Below are 23,098 nucleotides of genomic sequence, written 5' to 3'. Positions count from 1 at the left end.
TCTGCAGTGGCAGAGGGACTGGTCAGGAAATTCTGAGGGTTACAGTGAACACTTCTTTGGAAACTGGATGTCTTGCGGGGTGTTAGAATGCAAATACAGGTATTTATTGTTGGGTAACTTGAATTCATTGATTTTTCAAAATCAGTGTTTAGGTGTCACTATTCATTGGATTCTCTTATTCACCAGATAAACTGGTTGAAGCAAAACCAGGAAATTGCTTTTGTTGTACCTTTTGTGTATTTTACAATAAAAATGTTGGTAGCAAAGTTAGGAAATTGAACATGCACTGTAATCCCTGTGCTGGGGAGATAAGAGGATTTCTGGAGCCTATTGGATTAATCTAGGCAATTGGTAAACTCTGACTTTAATGAATGAGAGACCCTAGCTTAATAAAGAAGTATATAGTGATTGAGGAAAACCCCTGATATTGAACTCTAGTATCTACATGCACGAGCACACATTTACCCTCACACATGTACATACACAAACATACCCAAATAAGTAGTGTTCAAGATTGGAACATTTTATATTATATATATTTTCATCTACCAAGATTACTTTTGAAAAATAGGTATAACTGTAAATGTTTTCTAATTTTGGAAGATGGTCTTTGTAAACAGTTTATCTATTCTAATAATTGTGATTTTTGAGGTATTTATGAAGGAGACTATGATTAGGGTGTATAAAAGATGAATGTGACAGATCAGCTTTTTTTTCTCTGAGATAGGGTTTTGAAATAGAATTTCTCTGTGTATTTCTGTCTGTTCTGGAACTTTCTCTGTAGACCAGGCTGGCCCCGAAGTCACAGAGACTTGCCTCTGCCTTCTAAGTGCTGCAGGGGCTAGAGGCATGCGCTTCCATCGCCGAGCTCAGAATCATATTTTTAATTGAATTTCTAGTTTAATTGTGCTTATTGTATTTATTTCTCTCCCTTTCCTCTCCCTTGTTTTTAAGGAATATGGACTTCAGGAAAGTGAACTGAAAATTAGTGCTGTATTCTCAGCTAATGACGCTCCTCTTGGTAAGAAATAGAACCAGCTAAGTGTGTTACCATTGGAATTTGTTTAGTGGAATCAAGGGAAGTACCTCTAACTGGAGACCTTTCTCCTCCTTTAGTATATTTTTCAGTGTGTAAACTGATCACCATGGACCTTTTAGAAAAAATGGAAGATGTTAAGATTATATCAGAAGGTGATGCATGAATTAAGGAAATTTTTTTTTTTTTTTTTTTTTTTTGGTTTTTCGAGACAGGATTTCTCTGTAGCTACGGAGCCTGTCCTGGAACTAGCTCTTGTAGACCAGGCTGGCCTCGAACTCACAGAGATCCGCCTGTCTCTGCCTCCCAAGTGCTGGGATTAAAGGCGTGCGCCACCACCGCCCGGCAGGAAATGTATATTTTATAAAGCTTTCTTCTAACTGGGTATGGTAGAACACGTCTTTAATCCCAGCACTTGGGAGTCAGAGGCAGGTGGGTCTCTGATTTCGAGGCCAGCCTGGTCTACAGAGTGAGTTCCAGGACAGCCATAACTACACAGAGAAACCCTGTCTTGAAAAAACAAAACTAAACAAAAGCCCTTCTGTTAAGTTAAACGTGCACATGTGTGTGCAAGTGACTGAAGTGGCTCACACCTGTAATCAGTACCTGTGAGTCTGAGACAGGTGGTCATCCTGGTCTATATATAGTGAGACTCTGTCTCAAGAGAAAAAAGATCTTGTCTAACATATGTGTATAAGAGAACTGGTTTTTAACTAAAATATAATACTTATAAAGACTGGTGGTAAAAAAAACTTAGAACCCTTTGCTTTGGAGCGTGGTTATTGTTTTTTTTTTTTAGTATAATGACTCAAAACTGACAAGTTTTTTTCTTTTTTTAATAATTTTTTGTTATTAAAGATTTATTTGTTTATTAAATTCTGTCTCCATGTATGCCCACACACCAGAAAAGGGCACCAGATCTTATTCTGATGGTTGTGAGCCACCATGTGGTTACTGGGAATTGAACTCAGGACCTCTGAAAGAGCAGCCAGTGTTCTTAACCACTGAGTCATCTCTCCAGCCCTCACAAGTTTTTTTCTTGAAAAGAAAATATATGCATTGGTGAAACTGAAATTCCTTTTTTGTTTGTTTGTATATTTTGTTTCTTATCTTGTCTTGCTAGGCTTTCAGCTTTGTCCACCATCACCCGGCTCAAATTCATCAACTACTCCAGCTCCGACTTCTCATCTGTTTTGTTCTGGTTGTAAGAAAATACTTCATAAGACAGGATGTGCTCAGCTTTTCTGTTCCACGGAATGCATCACGAAATACTCCTCAGCTGCCTGCCTGCCATATCAGCTCAAGAGAATCTGCACAAACTGCTCCAAGTACAGGCTTCCTAAGCTTTCATTTGCTGCTTTGGTTTGATTTTTGAGACAGGGTTTCTCTGTATAGCCCTGGCTGTCCTGGAATTCATTATGTAGACCAGGATGGTCTCGAACTCACAAAGATCCTCCTGCCTCTGTCTCAAGTGCTGGGATTAGAGTTGTGCACTCTCATTCTTGACTTCCTCACTTTACTTCTTTTTTGTTTTTTGAGACAGGGTTTCTCTTCGTAAAAGCCTTGGCTGTCCTGGAACTCGCTTTTTAGACCAGGCTGGCCTAAAACCCAAAGAGATCCACTTGCCTCGGCCTTCTGAGTCCTGGGATTAAAAGCATATGCCACCACTGCCTTGCTTGTGAGTTTTTGTTTTTTGAGGCAGAGTGTCATGTTGCTATTTTGACTTTTCTAAACATCTTTTTTTTTCATTAAATAATATGTACTTTCTAGGATTTTAATGAGGCAGCATTAGCACATAACTTAGCACATTATAAATGCTTAATAAATGAGATGTTATAAAGAATTTAAGTAATTTTGTATTTATAATTATATAATAATAACATGTACATGATGTTTTCTTAATTTTTATGTATATGGGTGTTTTGCCTGCACGTATGTCTGTGCACCACATGTGTGCCTGGTGCCAGAGGAGGCCAAAGAAGGCTTCAAATGTCCTGGAACTGGAGTTGGCAGATGGTTGTAAGTTGGCATGTGGGTACTAGGAATCAAACCTGGTCCTCTGGAAGAGCATCCAGTGTTCTTGACCCATGAGCCATCTCTCCAGCCACAGGGTTTTGTTTTGTTGTTTTATTTTTACAATGTTGAGTAAGCATATCCACTTCTCTTCAACAGATGTAAAATTAATTTAAAAACTAGCAAAGACAGAACTGGAAAATGTTGGACAGTAGAGTCGGCCCTGTGGTTTTCACAGATAAGGGCTGGTCTCTCTACCCATTTGTCTAGGAGGAGAGTATCAGCAAAGTCTTGCTTCATCAGACTCAACCTTCTTGGTCCTCCAACCCAGTTTTGTTATTGTTTGCTTTTTGTTTGCTTTTGAGACAAGTTTTCATATAACACAGACTAGTCCTGAACTAACTTACATAGCTGACTTTGAAATTGTGATCCTCATTGCCCCTACGTCTCAAGTACTGGAATTATAAATGTGTACCATTACATCTGACTAAATATAACTTATTACTGTTTTCAGTGAAAAATCACGCTTCAGCATCACTACTTTATATGCAAGCACATAGTTGATGTTTGGTTGGTTAAAAATTTTTTATATGTATTTATTTATCCTGTGTGTTTTCTGTGTGTGTACATGTGTATGCACACACGCAGAAGGTCAGAAAACAATTTGTGGGAGTAGGCTTCACTGTGAGGTCCCATTCATTCAGTTCAGGTTATTAGACTTGGTGGCACGGATCTCTGCCAGCTAAGTAATCTTGCCAGCTTTTTATGATTGTTTTGTGAGACAGTGACTAGTATAGCCCAGACTGGCTTTTAACTTCATTTGTAGCTTTGGATGACCTTGAACTATTTTTTGTTTAGTGATTTTTTTTTTTTTTAGTCTTTTGCACGTATGTTTGTATGAGAGTGTTGTATCTCTTGGAACTGGAGTTACAGACCATTGTGAGCTGCCATGTAGTTGATAGAAATTGAACTCCAGGACTTTGGAAGAGCAGCCATCGCTCTCAACCACTGAGCCATTTCTCTGGCCCTTGACCTTGAACTCTGAATCCTCCTGCCTTTCCCCACACCAGTGCTATTGAACCACCACAACCTGTAGAAGCTTAGGAGAATTTTAGAAAATCTAGTTAATTTTTATTATCCTTACATAGATTACTATGCAGTAGTTGTGAATAATAAAGGTATGTGGACTGGGGAAATGACTCGGTTGGTAAACAGCTTGCTCTACAAGCATGGGGACTTGAATTTGATCCCTAGCAACCATGTAAAATGACGGTCATACTGCTGGACACAGTAGCTCACGCCTTTAATCCCAGCATTTGGGAGACAGAAGTCGGTGGGTCTCTGACTTTGAGGCCAGCCTAGTCTGCATAGTGAGTTCCAGGCCAGCCAAGGCTACACCGTGAAATCCTATTAAAACATTTAAAAATGCTGGGCATAATGGTGAATGTTGGCGATTCCAGCACTGGGGAAGTTGGCACATGAGGGTCCCAGTAAAAGGCCCTATCGTGAGAAACAAGGTGGGTGCCTAAGGAGGAACGACTCTGGTCTCACAAAATAAAGATAAAGAAAGATGCACAAGGTGTAGGCTAGTAGGATGATCAACTCTGGACTCTGGATTTGAATTCTTGTGTCAGTAGACCGATTTTGAGAGGCAATTTAATTTAACCTCTCATTTAGTCTCCTTGTCTGAAAAGTAAAAATGATAATAGTACTTCCTTCATAGTGTTTTCTGTGGTATTTAATGACTAGCATATAGTCATAGTTCACTGTACTTGCATGCATAATACTATTGTCATCAGTTACTTTGTCGCCTCCATCTCTACTAGTGTTTCTATCTTGAATGTTTCCTTTAATTTTAATACCTTTGAGAAGAGCAGCATTTAGCCTCTAACTGGGTGTTGCTTTCAGTGCTTATTGCAATAATTGACTCTTATGAAATGGCTCTACAAATCTCACAGAACTGCTAAGTTATTTGTGTTGTGTTCTTCCCGACACTTATAGTTAAGATTTATATAGCATCCTAATTTTTATTTTAATCTCTCATAGTTCATCTTAAAAATTTTAATTAAGCCGGGCGGTGGTGGCGCACGCCTTTAATCCCAGCACTCGGGGGCAGAGGAAGGCGGATCTCTGGGAGTTCGAGGCCAGCCTGGTCTACAAGAACTAGTTACGGGATAGGCACCAAAGCTACAGAGAAACCTGTAAAAAACCTAAAAAACCTCGAAAAACCTAAAAAAAAAAATTTAATTAAAAAAAATAATTTGTGATCTCAGTCATGATTCTACTGTTGGCAGCTGTTGAATAGTAAACACGTGTCCTGTGGTCTGTGGTTGTGGGATGGCCACTGGATCTAGTTTCATTGATTCCAGCAGAGAACTGGAAGTCTTTTTTTGTTAAATATAATTCTTGTACAAATGCTTACATTGGATATTATAAGTCCCACTTTACACATGAGATAGTAGAGACAATAATTGCTTCAGTCATAATCACTTAATTGAGAAGTAACAGAACTCATCATCAATGCTGTGTTTCAGATGATTTATATAGGTTTTTTTCTACCATGCAATAGTTACTCCTAGCTGAGATAATATTTTAACTCTCAGAGAGGAAGAAGGTAGAATCATTGCACATTTGTCTTTGTTATTTGTTTTTAGAGAGATTATTAATCCAATGGATGTGATCACAGCCAAATTTGAAAATTCCTCTTCCTGCAAAGATTTCTGCAGCCAGTTATGCCTATCTTCTTATGAGCTAAAGAAGCCTGTTGTTACCATATATACCAGCGGCATTCCAACTAAGTGCACGATGTGTCAGAAGGTCACTGACGTAAGTTAGTTATATTTCACGTTCATTGGAATTCTGCTCAGAGACATGGTAGTTTTTCTTTTTCTCCCTTCTCCCTCTCCCTTTGCCCCCTCTCTTTTAAAGACAGTATCTTGCTATTTAACTCAGATTGGCCTCAACCTTGAGGCCATCTTGCTGTTTCAGCCTCCCAAGGGCAGAGATTACAATGCTACCATGCCTGGCTAAAATCAGAGATTTCTTTTAAATGGCTCTGCTTATTTTGTATCTGTGTATCTGATATACAGATTAGATTTGAAATTAAATATCAAAACCAGGTGTAGTGGCACACATCTTTAGTCCCAGCACTCGGGAGGCAGAGGCAGGTAGATCTCTGAGTTTGAGGCTAGCCTGGTCTCCAGGACAGCCAGGGCTACCTGTCTTGGGAGGGGGAGGAGGAAGTGGAGGAAGAAGAAATCAATCAAAAAGTGGCACAACGTTTTTGTTGTGATGCTTGTTTTTCACAATTCACACAACTAACAGCCTCACTGCGAACAGTTATGAGCACCATGGCCATGGGAGCCATTGTTAGACACCTTCCTGTCCCTGATGGTGTACGAGCAGCTGTAGGTTCCTGTTGTGGGACTTGTAGGCTCTTCGCTGAGCTGGCTGTGCAAGGGTGAGTTGCAGAGTGAAGGTGGGAGTTACCTTCTGTTCATCCTGGTGTGATCGTCTCTCCAGGGAAAGGGGACAAACTCCACATGGGATGGTTGTGTAATGACGTGATTAAGATGAAACAGGCCACTTTAAAAAATATCTATTTTATTCATGACTCAGAACTTACAAATGACTTGTGTGAAATATTGATACTGAAAACTCCTTATAGATGCACCAATGAGCAAGAATTAAAAGCCAAAAACTGACTGAAACTAAAGGAAATTCTATTTTTTTTCTTTTAAAATGTATTATGGAATGAATTCTTAGTTGGTTTGGTACTATCGTTGTAATACTTCAGGTACTAATTATAATAAATGATAGTCTGGTTAAATATTATATCTGTTTCAGTTTTAATTATTACTGGTTGAGATTTCTCTTTATTCTTTTTGTGTGCGTTTATATGTATATGGGCATGCGTGTATGAGTCTAAGTTTGGTGTTAGGAGTCATCATCAGTTGCTTTGTACCTTCTTCGTTGAGGTAAAGTCTCTTAGTTGAACTCAGAACTCACCAATTCAGCTAGTCTAATTAGCCATCTTGTCCTGGATATCTCATCTTGACCTTCCAAATGCTGAAATTACAGGTAGGGGCCACCAAATCTACTTGGCATCTATATGGGTTTTAAATCTAGGGATTTTAACTGTAACCCTTTTTTCTGTGTGGCAAGTACTTTAACCATTGAACCCTCATTCTCACTTCTTATTTATTTATCTTTTATTTTTATTTTTTTTTTTTTTTGGTTTTTTGAGACAGGGTTTCTCTGTGGTTTTGGAGCCTGTCCTGGAACTAGCTCTGTAGACCAGGCTGGTCTCGAACTCACAGAGATCTGCCTGCCTCTGCCTCCCAAGTGCTGGGATTAAAGGCATGTGTCACCACCGCCCGGCTTTATTTATTTTTTTTAAAGTTCTTATAAAAGATGTAAAAGATAATGATCTTTTAAGGGACTAAGGTGATAGGTAGTTGGTTGAGTGGTTGCAGACATGAAGATTTGAATTCCATTGCTACAACCCACATGGCTGGTTATAGTGGTGAATGGTTACAGTCCTGGTGGAGGAAGGCATATTTCTGGGCTCACTGACTAGCAAGCATCAGCTACTTGCAAATTCCAGGCTAGTGAGAAACCATGTCTCCAAAAAACCAAATAAATAAAGTAAATAACACCTGTGTGATACCCAGGGTTAGCCCTGCCTCCCACACACATGTTCATACTCCAGCACCCATGCACCTGCATGCACATATGCTCACCATTCCTTTACTTAGCAAGCACTTGATTTCATTCCTTGGAGCAGTTGAAAATGTTCTTTTATTATTAAGAAATATTTCATTTCTTAGGAACTGCCTCTTTTGGCAGTCCAGTTACTGTCCTCACAGGAAAATAACTAATGCTTTTTTGCTTGTGACTTAAGTACCCGCTCCATTCCTAATTTGGGACTGGTATTGTATTCTTCCAAAGCTTTGAGGCCCATTTTTACTAAACGGATTGTGTGAAATTTCATGATATCCTTTTCCTTCCCATTTACTTCCTTACTAAATGATTGGCTATTGCACTAGTGACAGTTTTGAAGTGACAGTTGCTTACCATGTGTAAGTGGTGGTCATTATTATTTGTTAAAGTATGAGTTGGCTCTATAATTCATTATATAATTAGCCCTTCTTAGTGTGTTACTCAGCTTGATAAGGAAATGGTTTTGTAGGATCTCTTAATATGAATTGAGCATCATTTCTGTCTCCTGCTAAAGAGTCATCTGATCATCTTTCCTAAACTGAAGTCCAGATCAGACCTGAGAATGGCTCTATTCTTCATGGATTATCCCTACATCATTCATCATGTATAGTGTGCTTTGTTGTTAATTGAGTAGTTTCTAGTTTTCTTCAGTTTTGTAGCCAAGACTGATCTTAGGCTCCTGATTCTCTGCTTTGGATATCACACCTGGCTTGGCTTTTTTGTTGTTGTTGTATTTTTTTTTCTTTCTTTCTTTTTTTTTTTTTTTTTTTTGTTTTTTCGAGACAGGGTTTCTCTGTTAGCTTTGGAGCCTGTCCTGGAACTAGCTCTTGTAGACCAGGCTGGCCTCGAACTCCCAGAGATCCGCCTGCCTCTGCCTCCCGAGTGTTGGGATTAAAGGCGTGCGCCACCACTGCCCGGCCTTTTGTTTTTGCGTGCATGCATGTGTGCATACGTGTGTGAATGTGATTAATGAATGAGCGTGTATGCCATGGCCTATGTGTGGGTGTCAGAGGACAACAACCACTCCTTATACCTTGTTTGAGGTGGGGGGGTCTCTTTTTATTTAAAGCTTTGTATCTCAGGCTGCTTGTGGAGTTCTAGAGATTTTTCTGTCTCATCTTGCCACAGGAGCTCTGGGATTACACGAGCTCACTGCTATCTCCGCCTCCCTTCCATCTTCCCTAGGAGCATTGGGATTTCACTGCTTTGTGTGGGTTCGGAAAGTGGGATCTGGAAGTCTGAATTTATATCCTCATGCTTGCATAGCAAGCACTTCACTCACTGAGCCTTCTCTCTGGCCCTTTCTTATCTGAAACAGTGATGTAATTATGTTTGAACTTATGCTTAAACACTCTTTTGTTATTGCTGTCCTAATAGAATTTGGCCCAGAAGCCACTCTATGCCTTGGGGAATTCAATGAAGCCGTCTGCTGAAACGAGTGAGAGTACAGATGACCCGGGAAGATCAGAGGTTTTCTGCTCTATTAATTGCTTATCTGCTTACAGGATTAAGACTGTTATTTCTTCAGGTAATGATTAAATTTGGTAAATTTACAGGTTTGGTAACATATTAAAGATGACCATACCTGGTGTTCTTAATTTCCTTAGATACTAAATTTATTTAATATGGCCAAAAACCCAAGATTGACTTACTTTTGAAGAACTGAAAATAAAAGCAGATTTGCACTGATACTCTCTTTTTGTAGAATATACTTTACGGTTTTATGTGTAGAAAAAATAAAAAATAATTTCTAAGTTTTAAGATAGTTTTTTTTTTCTTTTTAAAAATATTTTATTGTGGCTGGATGATGGTGGCACACACCTTTTAATTCCAGCACTCGGGAGGCAGAGGCAGGTGGTTCTTTGTGAGTTCGAGGCCAGCCTGGTCTACAGAGTGAGCTCCAGGACAGCTCGTGCTGTTACACAGAGAAACTCTGTCTCAAAAGGAAAAAAAATATTGTGCTGGATGGTGGTGGCGCACGCCTTTAATCTTAGCATTCAGAAGGCAGAGGCAGGCGGATCTCTGTGAGTTTGAGGTCAGCCTGGTCTACAGAGTAAGTTCCAGGACAGTCAGAGCTAATACACAGAGAATCCCTGTCTCAAAAAACATAAATAAATAAACAAATAAAGTGATATTTTTATTATTGTATTTTATGTGCTTGTTTTGTCTGCATGTATGTCTGTGGATTATGTGTATGCCTAGTGCCTATGGAGGCAAGAAGAGGGCATCAGAGTCCCTGGAGCCGGAGTTACAGATGCTTGTGATCCCGCATTTGGCAGTTAGGAATCTAACCCAGGTCCTCTAAAAGAGCACCCAGTGCTCTTAACCACTGAGCCATGTTTCCGGTCCTTTAAGTTAGGCTTTGATGAGCCAGAGTTCATTGAGGTTAGTTGTTGCGGTTAGATTTAGAGATTACTGTAAAGCTCCATGATATTTTTATATTATAGTTAGTTGACCTTCCACATTCAACCAACCATACCTCAGAATTACTCAGCAAATGTGACTCCCACCTTTAGTCCCGATACTGGGGAAGCAAGAGTCAGGCGGGTCTCTTGAGTTTGAGGCCACTGTGGTCTACATAGTGAGTTCCAGGACAGCCAGAACTAGTACTAAGACCCCTGTCTCAAAACAACAACAACAAAAACCAAAATCCCTCAGCAAATACAATTGAATATTACAGAGATTTTTAAAATTATTTTTCTCAAAGTAATATAGTATGTTAGCTATGTATATTATATTTGCATTTGTTAGGTATTGTAAGTGATACAGAGATGACCTGTGAGCGGATGTTTAGAATGTACAGAGATGGTGTGCAAACACTCTGATGCCATTCTATCAGATGTTCTGCAGATGTTGGGCATCCTTGGGGGATGTTTGGGAGCCAGTCCCGCAAAGACATAAGAGAGTCTGTGCTGAATATTTAATTGTCTTTCTACTAGTAGACTTTTGTATCATTTCTGTATGTGTGCAACATTCATTGTTTTTATTTTTTGTCATTAAGGTCTCCAGGTTTTGTGTCACAGTTGTAAAACCGCAGCAGTTCCTCAGTATCACGTAGCCATGTCAGACGGAACTATTTGCAGTTTCTGCAGCTCCAACTGCGTGCTGGCTTTCCAGGTACACACCTCTAGTTCTCTGAGACATTGGCCTATGGCAAAACACTGTAAAAAATTATATATATATATTTTTACATTTATTTAGTATGTGTTTACATGCCATAATGGCATGACCGAGTTATCTTGCCAGCCCATTTTTTTCCTTTTCTGAGACAGTCTTGTTACATAGCCCAAAGAGGCTAAGAACTCACTATGTAGAAGGTCAAGTTGGCTTCAAATATGAAGTAATCATCCTGTTTTTATCTCTGAAGTTATGGGATTGCAAGCATGTAACACCTGGTTAGTTAGAAGATTTCCAATGCAGGCTTTAAGAAAACAAACCCCCAGTCTAGTCAGGCAATGTTTCAGAGGTCATGTGTACAAATGCTTGAACCAGCTGTTGCCAGCTGCTGGGCTTTCTGATTCAGGGTCCTTGATTCAAGTGCCCTTACTTTCCTCCCATTTTCTTTGTGCTCTCTCTCTCTCTCGCGCTCTCTCTCTCTCTCTCTCTCTCTCTCTCTCTCTCTCTCATATCAGGGTCTCCTGTAGTCTAGGCTAACCTTGGAATTTGATTTGTAGCCAGGGGTAGCCTTGAACTCCTGATCCAAGAGTTGGGATTGTAGGTGTGTGCTGCCACACTCATTCTTGTTCTCTTTTTTATTTTAAAAGAATAGAAGCTAGAATGTGGTTTGTGAGAGGGTATGGTGAAGAACAAAAGCTTTAGAGGGGGGCTCATGTACCCGTTGTGTCCTGGGTCAGAAACTTAATGATTCTTGGCATGGAATTGTAAGTCCTCCTTATTCCATCTCTGCCCCTCTGTGCGTTATACAGAAAGAGTCTGTTGGTTTTCCTGGGTGAGAAGTGGATACCTGTGTATCCACTATCACCTACAAGCCAACAGGAGTTGGTTGGTGATATGTGTAGGGCTTGAGAAAGGCGTTTTAGGGAAATATGTGGGAACCTTTTGTTCTAGTCCGTTACTTTTGAGTGTTTCATTTTTTAACCCTTCTGCTCTGGAAGGTATGTCACTGAAATTCTTTTTTTTTTTTTTTTTTTTTTTTTTTTTGGTTTTTCGAGACAGGGTTTCTCTGTGGTTTTGGAGCCTGTCCTGGAACTAGCTCTTGTAGACCAGGCTGGACTTGAACTCACAGAGATTCGCCTGCCTCTGCCTCCCAAGTGCTGGGATTAAAGGCGTGCGCCACCAACGCCCGGCGTCACTGAAATTCTTTCTGTTAGAAGTAAAATTGAAAAAGAATGTTTGTGGAATGACTATTAAAAAGAGAAAGTTAAAACAATTGTTATGTTATTTCTTACTTGGTAAAATCTTTGCTTTATATTCATTTAGAATGTGTTTAACAAGCCAGAGGGAACAAACTCTTCATTGGTACCCATATCTCCGGGCCAAGAGGTGATGAACACACCCTTGCAGCCTGCAGTGTCAGCAGGAAAAGGTGCCCCCGTCTCCTCCTTCAGTAGCCCCATCAGCAAGCCTGCAGCAGCTGCTCTGGAAACTCTAGCTAAACAATCCCAGCAGATTGCTTTGACCCATACGTTCATGAGACTCAAGTGCCAGCATTGTAACCATCATTTTGCCACAAAACCAGAGCTGCTTTTCTACAAGGTAAAGAGACAGCATAAAAGAAATATGGGTAATCACCCAGTGAGAGCATTTCTGGTTTTTCATTTTCAACAGTTCCTTAGTTTGTGTTAACTTAAAAACAGAAATTTATTTTGTGTGTATTTGTGTATTCACGGATATGGATGTGTCATGACGTGCAAGTGGAACATATGAGTTGGTTCTCTCCTCCTGTCATGTGGGTCCTGGGTCAAACTTAGATTGTTAGACTTGGCAGTAGATGCCTTTACCTGCTGAGCCATCTCACTGGCCTGGAAAAATACTTCTTAAAAGAGAAAGTTGCTGTTTAGTTAGATTTTTTTAAAAATTATTTTTAATTGTGTGTGTATGGGGGGGATTGGATGGGTAATGTCCATGTGAGCTCAAGTGCCTCCACAGGCATTGGATCCCTTGTAACTGGAGTTGTAGGCAGTTGTGAGCAACCTAACGCGGGTGCTCTGCAAGAGTAGTACACTCTTAACCAGTGAGCCGTGTTTCCAGCCTCTTTGTACTTAGAGCTTAATGATATCCGTTGTTTGTTTTTGCAGGGTAGAATGTTTCTGTTTTGTGGCGAGGTTTGCTGTGAAGAATACAAAAGGAGAAATAAAGTTATGGCTTTGTGCGACTACTGTAAAATATATAAAGTCATTAAGGACACCGTGCGGTATTCAGGGGTTGACAAGCCATTCTGTAGTGAAGGTAAGGGGGTTCACTGTTACTCACACAGTATGGAAGAGATTATATTTACGATTTTTGCTTTTCAGGAACTTCTTTTGCTGGGCAGTAGTGTGCTCCTTTAACCCCAACATTTGGGAGGCAGAGGATCTCTGGTGAGTTCGAAGCCAGCTTGGTGAATTCCAGGACAGCCAGGACAGTTACACAGAGAAACCCTGTCTTGAGAAACCAAGAACCAGAAACCAAACCAAATCAAAAAAACAAAACAAAACCCTTTTCTCTTTTACGAAGTATTGGACATTTTTACAAGGTTAAATTTATGCAGTTTATACTTGCTACACCTTAAGATTTGTCCTGTTAAGCATTTCAGTAATCTCAGCAAACAGAAACTATAATTAATGACATTAGTAGAGAAAATCTTGTTTTTTTGTTTTGTTATGTTTTTGTTTGTTTGTTTTGGTTTTTTGAGACACAGTTTCTCTATGTAGCTTTGGAGCCTGTGAGTTCAGGCTGGCCTTGAGCTCACAGAGATCCGCCTACCTCTGCCTCCCCAAGTGCTGGGATTAAAGGTGTGCACCACCACCGCCCAGCGAGAATATCTTGTAAGTTTAGCTAAGACATCAGATTTTTTTATTTTTTGTTCTACCTATTTGTAAAGTATGCGTTCAAGCCTTTTGTTGCAACTTGATTTAAAATACATACCTCTGATATTTCTGAATATGGATGGTTTAATATTTAGAGCATATTTAAATGTTAATTTTTGTTTTGTGAATATGGAGATTATCCTATTATATAGAGGCAAAAAATTATGTCAGGAAACCAAACCCAGGTCATTCATTCATTCATTCATTCATTTTGGTTTTTTAAGACAGGGTTTCTCTGTGTAACTGCGTTAGCTGTCCTGGAACTTGCTCTGTAGACCAGGCTGACCTCAAACTCACAGAAACTACTTGCCCCTGCTTCCCGGGTGCTGGGTTTAAAGGTGTGTGCCACCACTACCTGGCAAAACCCAGGTCTTTTGAAAGAGCCTCTAACTGCTGAGCAATCTCTTCAACTTCCTTTTTTTTTTTTTTTTTTTAAGAAGGCTTTCAAGTTGCTCGGTCTGGCCTTGAACTTGGCCTGTAGTTGAGGCTGCCCTGGAATTTCCTCCTGCCTCCTCCCAAATGCTGGGCATAGAGACCTGTCGTCACACCTGGCTAGAAGTCAGCTGGCTTCACGCCTTGGAGCTAATGTGTCTTTCCCTTTCGTCCTTCCTGGTGTTCAGTTTGCAAGACCCTCTCTGCTCAAGACTTTGCAGAAAGATGGACAAACTGCTGCAAGATGTGCAGTTACTGCTTACAGACATCTGCAAATTTTGTAGAAAATCGACTGGAAGGCAAGCTTCAAGTTTTCTGTTGTGAAGAATGCATGTCCAAGTTTACCGCTCTGTTCTATCAGGTAACTAGGACATATTCTTTGTCTTTCTGAAATAGGTGCTGATCATTTTCAATTTAAAATATGTTCAAATAATGTGAGGAGAATGTGTTTAGAATTCAGGATTTCTGGAGGGCCTTTCCCCAATCCCATCCTGGTATTGGGGCTTGATTGTAGGACCTCATGCCCACTAGACAAATATTCTTCGACTGAACTGTATTGCTAGCCTGACATTTTGTTGTTGAGTAAGGATATGTGTGCGTTTGTATTCTCTTACTTATAAAATGTGATGACCTTGCTTGTAACTCTTAGGTTTGAAATTTACATAATGTCTTAAGTAGCTCTCCAATTCAGGTTACTCTAAGGAATTTAAAGTCAGACCTTGTCCTCCCTTCATAGGTCAAGGGACATACTGATAATCTTACTGCTTTCCTGTGTTTGAGAAGCATGAGGTGACAGGTGTAATTAAAGGAGCAATAGTAGAAATCTGGTGCTCCTTCCTTGTTGTGTTCCCAGTGGCAGTCCTGAGATGTTGTAATATGAGCGGCAGGGCTGCATCCCCGGCACTCAGCCGCCCGCATGGCTAGCTTATGCCCCGAAATAATTACACGGAAACTGTATTCTTTTAAACACTGCTTGGCCCATTAGCTCCAGCCTCTTATTGGCTAGCTCTTACATATTGATCTAACCCATTTCTAATATTCTGTGTAGCACCACGAGCTGGCTTACCAGGAAAGATCTTTTTTTTTTTTTTTAATATTTATTTATTATGTATACAATATTCTGTCTGCAAGCCAGAAGAGGGCACCAGACCTCATTACAGATGGTTGTGACCCACCATGTGGTTGCTGGGATTTGAACTCAGGACCTTTGGAAGAGCAGGCAATGCTCTTAACCACTGAGCCATCTCTCCAGCCCCACCAGGAAAGATCTTAACCTGCGTCTGTCTGGAGTGGGAGAATCATGGCGACTCACTGACTTGGCTTCTTTCTCCCAGCATTCTGTTCTGTTTACTCCACCCACCTAAGGGTTGGCCTATCAAATGGGCCTAGGCAGTTTCTTTATTAATTAACCAATGAAAGCAACAGATAGAAAGATGACCCTCCTCCATCACTGAGAGATAGGTGCACACTGCCAGTCTGTAAGTAGAAGACTGGAGTGCAGAGAGGTGAGTAGCATGCCCGTGAGGAAGCTAGTAGATGACACTGCCTGCACCCATAATGCTCTAGTGGAATCAGTAGCTACCTTAACTGCCTCACCCCATGTGTAATTTCCTTGTGGAGGAATATAATATGTTCTAACCATTATATGGTGAAAGACCAATCACAGTGCTTAAGAAAAGGGTACTATGGGCTGGAGAGATGGCTCAGTGGTTAAGAACACTGACTGCTCTTCCAGAGGTCCTGAGTTTGATTCCCAGCAACCGCTTGGTGGCTTGCCACCATCTATGGTGTGATCTGATACCCTCTTCTGGAATAAAGGCATACATTCAGATAGAGCATTCGTATACATAAAATAAATAAATCTTAAAAAAAGGAAAAGGGTATTTAATTAAATATTTGTTAGAGTGAATCTGTCTTTATGACTCAAGCTCATATTCTTTCTCTGTATGTTCTTTCTTACTTGTATAAAATACAACTTGTCTTTATATTCCCTCATTTGTAATTTTAGAAAGTCAGTTTTTAGGATGACTTATATGGAACAAATAATAGAATCTGTTTTTAACCACAGTATTTATTTCAAGTGGGAGCCTTCCATTTTCAGTAAACTAAGCAGCCGTTTTCATCATGTCTTTGGTTTACAGTAATATTACCTTTTTATAATTGTAACCCTTCCTTGTCTTCTGCTCCTCAGATAGCCAGGTGCGATGCTTGCAAACGTCAGGGTAAGCTAAGTGAGTCTTTGAGATGGCGAGGCAGCATCAAGTACTTCTGCAACCTCTTCTGTGTCTTGAAGTTTTGCCATCACTATAGTGTGAATGACCCAGTTCACAAAAAAGGTAAAGTGAAGCTTGACTGTGGGCTCTGTAGGTCAGTGCTAGGATAAGCTGTCAGCATCCACAGTTGAAGTACTGCCATACAAGCAGAGTTGCACTGCATGCAGGTAGCTGGACTTCTTAAAGTCTTCTTCAGGGCTCCTTAGTGACAGTCTGTTCTAGTATGGTTTCCATTGCTGTGGTAACTATGCCCGAAAGCAGCTTGGAGAGGAACGGGTTTATTTCATCTTCCAACTCTCAGGTCACACTCCATCACTGAGGGAAGTCAGGGAAGGAACTCAAGACAAGGACCTAGAGGCAGAAACTGAACAGAGACTGTAGAGCAGTACTGCTTACTGGCTTGTTCTCCATTGCTCCCTCAGCTTGCTTTTTTACACAACCCAGGATCACCTGCTCAGGAGTGACAGTACCCGCATGAATCATTAATCAAGAAAATGCCCCCACAGGCTTGCCTACAGAGTATTCTGATGTAGGTATTTTTCTGAATTGAGGTTCCCTCTTCCTAGATGACCCTAGCTTGTGTCAAGTTGACAAAAGGCCATCACATAATCCTTGAGAGAAAATTAATTCTTATGCTTTTTGCTGTCATAAATCAATCAGTCAAATATATATTTATTTACCTTATAGGAAAATTTAATTTGATTGCTTTTGATTAAACTTATGTGAATATATGTAACTTATTCTAAGGGATGCACACTACTCCTTTATAATTAGAAATAAAAATTTTAAAAAAATTTTAAAAAGAAAAATTAAAAACAGGGCAAACTAAGGGAAGGATGTAAGTGTGTTAATATGGTGGCTGTGACTGATACAGAATTTGATGCAGATCTTGCTTGCAGCTAAAGAAAAAAGAGAAACACATTAATTATTTCAGAAAAAAATAAAGTAGAACAGTTCTTTATGGGTATCAGAGTTTTTCCTGAAAAAGAAAATAACTTTACAAGTAGGACAGCTAATGTGTTCAAAAAATTCAGACTAGATGTGAGGAATGTTCTTAAAGTCTCCACCCAGTCATATGTTCCGAGTCAGAAACACTTGATATACCTATCTTCTGATCAGAATCTCAAGTTCTTAATTGACAGACACCATGTGCTTTTGCTTCTTGCAGTTTGGCTCTTACTTACCTTGTACCCCTTTTTATATGTCTATTCTACACTTTTGTACTGGCCAGTTCTTTCCTTGGACTAGTCAGGTTGGTAGTAAAATATTCATTTTATAATATAGTTGAAGTAAACCAATTGGAGACTGTGTTGGCAGAGGAAGAGGTTGAAGGAATGGGAGGGAAAAAGAAAAACATTGTTTTGCTTCATATGTGTGTGAAAAAGAAGGTGAACTATTGCAGGGAGAAAGGGGACAAGGAGGATTGAATGTAATTAGCATGAATATTAGCAAAATATGATAATATAAACAATATGAAAATGAAACTTATTCTTTTTAGGCAAGAGAAAAAACAGTGTTCCATAGAGGGACAGAGGCCTCATTGGCTTAGGGAAACTGTCGTGTTAAAGTTTTATTTGAGATAAGCTTAAGTGTAGGGTCTTATACCCACTAACAGGAACTTCTAGATATTCCTAATACCTGGTATTTAACCTGTTAGATATTAAAATTATTAGATTTTTGGAACATCTTATATAGGATTTAGATTGTCCTTTGAAGCTAGAGTTTTACAGAATCAGACTCTTTTTAAGTCCCAGTGAACACTGACTTTATGACAAGAACCCAAACTAACATTACACAAAATTAGAACTTTGTATTGCTTCCTAAAAAACTGTTAAATAATTCTATTCCTGTGTTTTACCCTTTTATTTATACTTTGTCTTCATTGTTTATTTTAATCAGCATTCATTTTATTCCTTATTTTTATGGAACAATTTACAAATTTGTCTCATTGTGCGGGGACAATGCTAATCTGTCTCATTACACTTTTTTAGTAATTGTGCTCCCAAAGTCAGTATCAGTAATTATTCCTAAAGCACAAAATGCTGTGACGACACTCCCTTCTCCAAGGATTCCTACAACACCAGTTATTACCAGTGTGATATCGTTGGCAAAAATACCTGCTCTCCAGCCCACCACGAACACTAACAGTGTTTTAACAGGTATGAGGCATTTGGCTAAGAGGAAAGTATTGCTTAGTCTGAGAGTTTGTATTGGTAATGTCTTTCTTTATATTGTATGAGGAAATGGTGCCCCCACTATGTGGGGTGAGTGGCTAGTAAATGAAGAGGGATCTGTTGGAAAGGAAGGATGGGTATAGTTATTTTTTTAAAGGCTTCTAATGGGCTATAGAGATGACTCAACAGTTAAGAGCACCTGCTGCTCTTGCAGAGGACCTGGGTACAGCTCTCAGCAGTTACATGGAGGCTTTATCTGTGACTCCAGTTTTAGGGAATCTGATGTCCCACTTTGGGTTCCATAGGCACAAGGCACTCATGTGGTGCACATACATTATCTGTAGTCTAAACACTCATGCACATAAAATAAAATGAATAAACAAAAAGAATTTGAAAATTTTAATGTACCTTCGCGCGCGCATGCGCGTGCTCGTGTGTGTGTGTGTCTGTGTCTGTCTGTCTGTCTGTCTGTCTGTTGTGCATATATACTTACTTCTATATAGGTGGGTAGCCATGGGAGCCAGAGGTTGATGTTAGGTGTCTTTACCACTCTCCATCTTGTTTTTAAAAATTTGAGTTTTGTTTTTTATTATTGTATATATATATGTGTGTGATATATGTGCACAAGTGTGGACAGGCACATGCCAGACCTTTGTTGTGGAGGTCGGAGGTCAGCTTTTGGGAGTCAGTTCTCTCCTTCCACTTGGGATCTGAGGATCAAGCTCGGGTTTTCAGGTCTGAGTAGCAAGCATGTTAACCTACCAAATTCATCTTAGTTTTTAAGACAGGGTCTCACTGAACCTGGAGTTCACTTATTGGTTAGGCTAGAAAGGTCAGTGAACTCTAGGATCCTCCTGATCACCTGGGCTTACAGATTCAGAGACATACTTGGTGTTTTTGTTTTTAAACATGGGTTCTGGGAATCTGAATTCATAGCCGGATGCTTGTACACCAAGCCCTTTACCCACTGAGCCATCTGGCCATTCCCCACTCTTACATCTTTGTTACCAGGCATTCTAATAAAGTAGCAGGGGGTTGAAATAGGGAATCCTTACCTTTACTAGGCACCGCAGGTGTTTCCTTGAACTATTTTTGGAGAAATTCTCACCCAGGCTCTAATCCACCTTTGTGAGAGAAAATGAATGCCAATTTCTGTGTTTACTCATGTATATTGTGAGAATGATAATGTGTATTTTGATTTTTAACAGGTGCAGGTCCTAAAGAGGTAGCAGAGATCATTGGAAATGTGAGTTTTATTGTTTGTATGTTACCTGATAATCCTCCACTTACTTATTTCATTTTGCTTATAGTCTGATATATAAACATACACACATATGCATATAGATATACACATATGCATATACATATACACATACATTACTCAAGTACTTTTCTATTTGTAGCTTACTCTTTTCAAAAGGTTGAGCGGTAACACATTTTATGTTTTGAATCACTGCTGGACTCTAGATCATTAGTAAGGATGTACTCTGGATTCATCTTACTTTGTACTAAGTTTCCTTATTTGTTTAAGTGCCTGCTAACTCCTGACTACTTATTTTCCCTCTTTGGAAAGCTCAGTGGTGTCACTGGGACTGAAAATAGTACAAAGTGCATATTTACTTAATTTCTCATTTTATGTCTCAAAATTTGAAAAATGTGAAAATGTCCCTAAATTTAAAAATAATTTTAGCTGGGCCTTTAATCCCAGCTCTTGGGAGGCAGAGGCAGACTGATCTCTGTGAGTTTGAGTCCAACCTGGTCTACAAGAGCTAGTTCCAGGACAGGCTCCAGAGCTACAGTGAAACCCTGTCTCGAAAAACCAAAAAATAAAATAAAAAATAAAAATAATTTTAAAGAGTGAATAATTTCAGATTTGGCCGGCTATCAGGATCACAGGCTGTTATTGTAGTCCAGTGCCAACCATCACTTCAGCAGAATTGACCTTGACCTGCTGAGCTATGCTAAGTTCCCTCATCCTTCCTCAGTATCGTGTTTGAGCTAACGTAGACCGTGTTAGGTCTTGACTTAGTGATTTTAGTGACATTTTGTTTGAATAATTAAAAGTCTTTTTTTTGGGGCGGGGGCATGTTTTGAGACAGGGTTTCTCTGTGTAGGCCTGGCGGTGCTGGAACTTACTCTATAGACCAGCCTGGCCTCTGCCTCTGGAGTGTTAGGTGTGTGCCATCACCGCCTGGCTTAAAAGTTTTTTCTTATGTGACAATGCCATTCAGGTGTTATAAAATGATGACATGGACCGCAAGTGTGTCCACTATTAGTGTCTTTGGAACAGCAGGTGTTAAGGATGATGAAAATCTACACAAGGACCAAACTACTTGCTGTGGTATCTAGGTGCTGTTAGACTGGAGTGTGTCCTGCATAGTGTAAGAGGGAATTCTCAAAACCCCAGAGCAGCAGAGAAAATTAGGCAAACTACTTACCTAGCTTAGAAAAATTATAGCCAGACAAATATAACAGAATAAGTGGGAAAAACTCTGGCAATTCCAGCATGAATTATTTTTGATGAAATGAAAGTAGTTGAACATCAAAATGACTCAGGAGGTAAAGGCGCTTGCCACACAAGCCTGACCTCAGAACCGTGCAAAGGTGTAAAGAGAGAACCAACGCCACAAAGATGTCTTCTGGCCTTCACATGTGCATGGTGGTACTCGCATGTCACCACATCACATACACAACCAACAATAATAGTAAATAAAATACATTTTAGAAGATGGGCGGTGACAGTGAGGCAGAAGTCTTACTGTAAGTCTTAGTGATCTTTCTGGGTTTAAAGCCCATTGAGGTTTTAATACATAAATGAGTAGGCAGGCTGTATCCGCTGTCACATTTGATCATATTATAGCAGCCATTGCTTTTTGTTTGTTTGTTTCATTCTGTTTTTTTTTTTTTTGATTTTCGAGACAGGGTTTCTCTGTGGCTTTTTGGTTCCTGTCCTGGAACTAGCTCTACAAACCAGGCTGGCCTCGAACTCACAGAGATCCGCCTGCCTCTGCCTCCCGAGTGCTGGAATTAAAGGCGTGCGCCACCACCGCCCGGCTCATTCTGTTTTTTGAGACAAGGTTTCTCTATGTAACAGACCTGTTTGTCCTGGAACTTGCTTTGTGTAGACAGGCTGGCTTTGAACTCAGAGAGCCACTTGCCTCTGGGATTAAAGGTATGCACCAACATGCCAAGCAGCAATGATTATTTTTGAAGGTAATGATCCAAACATGGGTTGCTGTTTCATAGTGAAAAAGAAAAAGTTGGGAAATATATCTGTATGTCAGAGATCCTTAGTCGGGGATTCAAAGCACACTCGTGTCTGTCTTCAGCAGATGTCTTGCCTGGAGTCACTGTTGTAGAAAGGTAGCTTGTCCAGTTTAGTCCTCGTAACTCTCCCAGTATTTATCATATTGGAAGGTGATACTATCTAATTATTTTCAGACAGTATATTCATTAATGAAAGTCATTAAATTAACTTGTACATGTTATACTAAATCATTTAAAATTATGTGATTAATCACTTGCACTATTAATTATTATGTTATTAAATGTACAAGTAAAATTTTACTGTGTATAATTAATAAGTATTATTAACATGTATTTACAAAAGTATTCTATATAATTTCTAACAATGTACAGTACTGGTAATAAATTTGTGTCCTCTGAGAATACATCCTTCTAGTGTATGTATGTGGGACAATTAGTCTTGAATTATGCTAATTTTGAATTATTCAAGTTTTTAGGAATATGCACCTTATTTAATACAGTTACCCTATATATGTTTTTCCCATGTGGAGTATTTCTGTAATCACCTCTCATTTAAACTATGTTACTGGGGGCTGGAGAGATACCTTAGCAGTTAAGAGCAGTGACTGCTTTTCCAGAGGACCCAGGTTTGATTCCCAGCACCCAGACAGCAACTTTTTTTTTTTTTTTTTTTTTTGGTTTTTTGAGACAGGGTTTCTCTGTGGCTTTGGAGCCTGTCCTGAAACTAGCTCTTGTAGATCAGGCTGGCCTTGAACTCACAGAGATCTGCCTGCCTCTGCCTCCTGAGTGCTGGGATTAAAGGCGTGTGCCACCACCACCTGGACAGACAGCAACTTACAACATTCTACTCTATCTATCTATCTATATTATGTACATTGGTATTTTGTCGTGAGTGTTGGGTCTCCTGGAACTAGAATCACAGACAGTTGTGAGCTGCCATGTGGGTGCTGGGAATTGAACCTGGGTCCTCTTGAAGAGCAGTCACTGCTCTTAACCACTGAGCCATCTCTCCAGCCCCCAAACTCTTAATATAATTCTAGATAGTAAGTATTTTAGATTTTGCAAATTAGATGTTGTCTCTTGCAGCTGGAGGATCTGCCACTTCTGCTGATCTAGGTAATGCCAAAGTAGCTGCAGACATGTGGGCAGGTG

General features: G+C 39.8%; 1 protein-coding gene and 1 non-coding gene across 4 annotated transcripts in view; one reads left to right on the top strand and one right to left on the bottom strand.

The window, feature by feature from the left end:
• Positions 1-23,098, top strand: part of Zmym6 (zinc finger MYM-type containing 6) — a 49,529-nt gene that overhangs the window by 13,168 nt on the left and 13,263 nt on the right. For 2 of the 3 annotated variants that reach the window (XM_057784284.1, XM_057784283.1), the window contains 11 exons: positions 955-1,021; positions 2,160-2,364; positions 5,704-5,875; positions 9,149-9,299; positions 10,773-10,888; positions 12,212-12,487; positions 13,030-13,180; positions 14,421-14,593; positions 16,424-16,568; positions 18,497-18,664; positions 19,888-19,925. In XM_057784284.1, coding sequence (XP_057640267.1) covers positions 955-1,021; positions 2,160-2,364; positions 5,704-5,875; positions 9,149-9,299; positions 10,773-10,888; positions 12,212-12,487; positions 13,030-13,180; positions 14,421-14,593; positions 16,424-16,568; positions 18,497-18,664; positions 19,888-19,925 — 1,662 coding nt within the window. Of the gene's footprint in view, positions 1-954; positions 1,022-2,159; positions 2,365-5,703; positions 5,880-9,148; positions 9,300-10,772; positions 10,889-12,211; positions 12,488-13,029; positions 13,181-14,420; positions 14,594-16,423; positions 16,569-18,496; positions 18,665-19,887; positions 19,926-23,098 lie in introns of those variants that run through there. The other variant, XM_057784285.1, reaches the window with a different exon arrangement.
• Positions 3,249-3,376, bottom strand: LOC130884519 (small Cajal body-specific RNA 4). Its single transcript, XR_009058046.1, has one exon. It is a non-coding gene; the product is annotated as a small Cajal body-specific RNA 4 (non-coding RNA).

The sequence above is a fragment of the Chionomys nivalis genome, chromosome 11 (genome assembly GCF_950005125.1).
Source record: "Chionomys nivalis chromosome 11, mChiNiv1.1, whole genome shotgun sequence".
Classification (NCBI taxonomy): Eukaryota; Metazoa; Chordata; class Mammalia; order Rodentia; family Cricetidae; genus Chionomys; species Chionomys nivalis.
This window is presented reverse-complemented; position numbering and strand designations above follow the sequence as displayed.